Source organism: Photinus pyralis, unplaced genomic scaffold, assembly GCF_008802855.1.
Source record: "Photinus pyralis isolate 1611_PpyrPB1 unplaced genomic scaffold, Ppyr1.3 Ppyr1.4_LG2, whole genome shotgun sequence".
In the NCBI taxonomy this organism is placed as follows: domain Eukaryota; kingdom Metazoa; phylum Arthropoda; class Insecta; order Coleoptera; family Lampyridae; genus Photinus; species Photinus pyralis.
The window spans coordinates 20,840,837-20,846,387 of NW_022170403.1; the positions used below are offsets into that span (position 1 = coordinate 20,840,837).

Genomic DNA, 5,551 nt, shown 5'->3' on the forward strand with positions numbered 1-5,551 from the left:
CTACACAGCAAATGTAAAATTCTGTTCATTTTTGTGGTCTGCGAAAAAATTTTCTTTAAATCCGCAAAAACGAATTGTTTATATATTTTTGAAATTTAGGATGGTATGGGTTCCCACTTCATAGAATCGTAACGGTTTTTAGTAGTATTAGTACCTTTAATAAAAAAGAAGCTTTTTAAATGTTCACCGTGTATTTGCCCATTCATGCTTTGAATTTATCAACCGTAATCTCAGTAACACAAATACTGTTTCGGTTACACCTAATTCGAGTAGTGAACTCCCCCTCGACGAAATGCAAACAAAACTGAAAGGTATACAACTTTATAGTGTCGAAATTTAATTTCACCAATTCTATTATTCTTGAGGAGAAGGAAATTATACAGTCCGATCCAAATATTAGTTTAGAAAGTAGTAAAATTACCGAAGATCCAATAGATACCAAAGTACATAACACACATGAATCATCGTTCAAAGTGAGACAATTAAGACGGAAAGACATTAGGGATTACCCAGAAAGTATTAGGTATAAGATCCAGTTCTTCGAATCGATGTCAAGCAAACAAATGTCTACAGATAAGAGTTGGTCAACAAATGTGGGTAAATTGCGGACAAATACTTCAGTGGAAGTAGTTGCGCGTCCACCACCCGTAGTGGTTGGAATGGTCCTTAAGCAAAACTCTTGCGAAATTGATAACTGTGATACGTATTCGTTCGACAAACGTAAATCCTTCCAACAGTCCAGTGTGATGTCTAGCAAAAGTAAGGGCAACGAGAGATTTTTAGTCAACATTATCGAGCCAAGGACGACTAAGAATCCAAAAAAAGCTACAGACATAAATAGGTCAATTATCACTATGGATTCCCAGTTGTACATTAAACCGCACGAAGACAACGCAACGGATGAGGTTTGAAACAATTCCACTTGACCATTTTTAATTACTTTTCCAGGAGCGTGATTCTGTTAGCGAATCCGTGCGGAATTTAAATGAAGCCATTCGCGAACTTGTCCATAAAGCCTACGACCAGAGCCAAATACTGAAACAAGCAGCCAAAGCGGTTGATGTCTGTCGGAGATCAAAGGTTTTTTATAACAGCATCCAACGAGCAGAAGCAGAACGAATTTTGTTGACAGCAAGTAAGTATCATCATTCCCTGAATCCATATCAGTGTCTCTCTAAAAGGTTTGAAACGAGCGCACTACTTGCACCGAATCGAAAAGGAGGAGCTGCAATACTCAAGCGATTCCAAAAACACGGCCGATCTCACAATTTCCAATATTAAATTTCCATTTAACGTTGAAGAAATTGATTCGAAACGTCGCTACTGGTATCTTGTAACGTGCGTAACCGATCGCAGGTTTCACGTTTCTTCCATGCTGGAGCTCAACCTTAAAAGATCCTACTTGCAGTTGCCCGAAATGTACAGCTTTCAAGGCGTGTCCCCCGACTTTAAAATTAAACTTCACGTGTACGAGCTTAACTCTGACAATGCAGATCGGAGGGTGAGTACTTTACTTACAAAATTTGCTCATTGGTGAGTTTAACTTGCAGAAACCGAGGCGTTTACATCGGAAGCTGAAGCAGAAAATTTTGCATGGAGCGCACTTTGAAGCAACGCTCGAAGGAAAAATCCGCCCTGCTTTTAAGAAATGCGGGTGGTTGGAGCTGACTATTAATAACCTCAGCCAAAATGTTTTGACATTGAATAAAAAAGGGGACGGTACACCTTTGAGTGTCGTTCATCTTTCAGCGAGTGCGTTCAGTCAGGCTTTGAATCTCAAGCATAGCGGGTTTCTAACGATTGGCGCCGAAAGCAACGGTCACTTGGTGTGGGATAAAAATTGGTGTAGGCTTCTTAATTCCGTCCTACACTTCTGGAGTAATCCCAGTGAGGAATCCCTAAACGGTTATAAGCTCTTTATCGACTTAAGGCACTGCGTTATCATCGACATCCACAACGTGTGCTTAAGACCGAACACTTTAGCTTTAGAGCATACGAGCTTAGAGCAAGCTTCAAGGTATTACTTATCCTGCGACACGTTGGAGGAAATAGATGAGTGGAAAAGGTGCATCACCTCAATTTTGGATACATTTAAAGGTTGGAAGGCCTTAATGTACGTTTAATTTATTGTATACGTAATCTAAGTGACGACATTTTTATACGATGACTAGACTAATAAAGACAGAAGTGTATAAAATAGAAGATACGGCTTAATGTCGAATTAATTACATCTACTTTGTAGCGTTGGAAGCTGCAACTTTATTTGCACTTTTAAATTTATTGCGATTTAATCTTAAACTGCACGCAAAGATTGCGGTTAATGATAATATATGGTGGTTAAACGAAAATACCAGTAGAGTATTTTGTTGAGCGTATTATTAATTAATTACGAAAAACAAGCAAAATAATTAGCTAAACAGATTACCTTTTACGGGTGAGTTTGAAAAAGTTTTTTCAATTAATGTTGCATACATTTCATACGCAGTCTAAGAACGGCATAGTGACTTAGCCTGATTTACAACTCATTAACACACGTAAAAAATTGAAACATCAAAGAAGCGTGCTTAAATTTTAATATCAAAATAAAAATTAGACGAAACTTGCGAAAAGGCTGCAGCAGGTGGGTTTAGAAAAAACAGTTCATTTGAAACTTTATAATAAAAGTACAGTTGCACGTATATAGGTATACCTACATTTTATTGTTCCGTCTAATGACATACAGAGCAAGGATTTTTATTGCCTTGGCTCGTAAATTTTTTTGAATCATTAGGGTCATAAAACATGTTATCTAATTGGAATCAATGAATTATATATTTCTAAGCGTGAAATTTAGTTCATAAACCATTAGTGATATCTTACGTGATGGGTGGTTTTCACACAGAGCTTGGTCGCGTGTGAAAATTTACCAAATCTTCCTTCCAAGAGTCCCGAATCCAATAAAATCTACAGAAATGTTTCGACATTAAATGTACTTTTGGTAAAATTTGCATATCGGTTGCTTCAGAAGGGCACTACCGACCCTTTGCGTCAGTATAAGGTTAGTCCCCAAAAACAGGAACCCGAATTTTCAAAACGCCAATGATTACCATAATTACAATTGTGTCAAGCAAGATTATTAAAAAAAAAGCAATAACCTCCGACGCCGATTAATGTTGAATTTTAGTCTGATATTTACCCCCATTTCCGTGAGTACTAATTTCCAATTAACCCCCAACCTCAAATCTGCTGCATTCGATTAAAAGTCGAACATCTAAAAGAAAGGTACAAGAATTTTACATATCCAAACGCCATTATATTTTTATATTTTATAGATCTATGTCTGTATCATTTTTTGCATTGTATTAGCATCTGATAATATTATTTATTTTATAGCATATGTTAAATTAACATTTTAATAGGTTTGAATGAGGAGGGTAAGCAGCTCTTTAACTGCAAGGGTAGATAAAGTGAAACATATGATCGTGCATTTTAATGACACTAGTCATTCTTATTTCAAATAGGACGCGGAGCACGATATAAAATGACTTTAAGAACATATGGCAATGCTGTTCTATGGAAACGATCGCGCCAGCAGAACGTGTGCTTGCTATTTTTGACGTCTAAATTCCACAGTTGGTCGATTGTAATCGAGTGTAAAAAAAATTGAGAACGCTCTGGGTGTCACTCAGTTTGAAAGACAAAGCATCGTTTTTTTTGTATATTTAATTAACCAATGACTATGAAACATATGGTGACCGGGTTTGTCATATTGTTTCGTTATCAAAAGAAGTGATCGCATTCGGATTTTCAAAAAGAGCGGATGAATCTCACTTAGTAATAATGGATTGTTAATTTTCCGGATTACTTTTTTTTATATTTTTCCATAAAAACAATATCGTTTGAAAATGAACGTTCAATACCGTCTGTATCTCGATTCTAAACAAATTCATTTCTCTTCATTTTTCCACTAAAAGCAATAGTAACGAGATAATTGAAATCAAATCCGAAAAGAAACGACATTTTCCCATTTTTTCTTCGTTTTTTGTTTATAACAATATATTCCGGGAGTAATGAATCCCCGGCCCTTGAAAAAATCTATTTTGGCTGTCGGTAGACTGTGAAGATTGTACTCATATTTAAGTAGGATTGATTTTCACCACTGCTGTTCTGAGATGGGCCAAAATTAGAACCTTGCGGCACTCCTGACTTAGCAGATACGTATTATGATATCAAACATATTGCAAGCGGCGCCATAAGACATGATCACTGATCAGGGCTATTAAATTTTGATCAAAGTTATATAAGCATGTTTAATTTTTCGATAAGTATCTTGTGATTAATACGGTCGAACGCCTTTGAGAAGCAAGTATACGATGGGAAGCTCAAAATACTCATCTTCATTGAGGAACATGAAACTGTTACCATTGAGATGTCTAATTTAATTGGTAATTTAGTGACACAAAAAAATGAAGCACTTAACGTGCCAAACTTTCTAATTCGCCACATTTTGTCGTATGAGAATGCTTAAAGTCCCCGAAACCATCGTTATAAATTCCTTTTTTAATAATATTGTAGATGGTCTATATTTATAATAAGCAAAGAAGAATGGCTGGAAGTAAAACAACGCAGCCATATTAATTATGTGCGAGATGGGTGAGATATATGCATTGTCATAGACGGTAATCGAACGCGGCGCCTTTATCTTTTTGCTCAACCGGAACGCTGCCTCACTGCCATGTAATTAAAAAGTAAACAAAAATATAGTAACCCTGATTATCTCAAGCAATTTCATAAAGAGTTGTTACCGGTCTTGATTCATCGAGTTGTTTGCCACAACATGCTATAAGGAGAATGTTTTTTTAATATAAAAAATATGGGACGAAGTTCTTAAAACGATCGTTAAACTTTTAGTAGCTCATATTTTTATCAGCAATGTAAATACGTTTTATTAATAGGTGGAACGCTTCTTACGGTACACCCCGATAAATTGCGATGAAGTTAACTATCGTCGGTGTTTTCTTTGAATATATCAACTTTTTGTCAACTTATGTTTCGATCTCTTTGCAACAAAGGGCTCCTGTGCATGTTAATGGCAATTAATGGATAATAAAAAAACAAACAACAAGAATAGGGATTTTTTGCCGACAAAAACAATGAAAGATAAATACATCTAAATATCCGACCAGCTAGCGCATTTAATCTCTGATTTAAATATTGTCTCTACTTGTCGTCGCCTTACTACCATAAGGGAATTACAAAAAACTCGTTTCAGAATTGTATACTAAGTACATTATATTCAAATGTAGGACCACCGAGTTGCTAAAACGTCACATATCGATCACAAGATCCGGATCAGTTGTCACTAAATCGCATTCATTGGAAAACGTGCACTTTTTGTGTAAATTACCAACGGATTAACAACGACTTGATAAGGTCATCTATCAAAGTACTTTAATTAATAACTAATTTAATTTCTAATTAATTTCTTACATGTGCTGCTCCTATTATGGTAAAACTAAGTTGTTTACATTTTTTCAGGCTTGTTAAGAAAATTAGAAGTTTTTTTTCCATT

General features: G+C 35.8%; 1 protein-coding gene across 1 annotated transcript; it reads left to right on the top strand.

Moving 5' to 3' along the window:
- The first annotated feature begins 332 nt into the window (after positions 1-332).
- On the top strand, positions 333-2,202 carry LOC116164432 (anillin-like). Its single transcript, XM_031478615.1, has 4 exons — positions 333-905; positions 949-1,135; positions 1,182-1,501; positions 1,551-2,202. The coding sequence occupies exons 1-4, from the start codon at positions 549-551 to the stop codon at positions 2,121-2,123; spliced, it is 1,437 nt and encodes a 478-aa protein (XP_031334475.1). The 5' UTR covers positions 333-548; the 3' UTR covers positions 2,124-2,202.
- Positions 2,203-5,551: the final 3,349 nt, after the last annotated feature.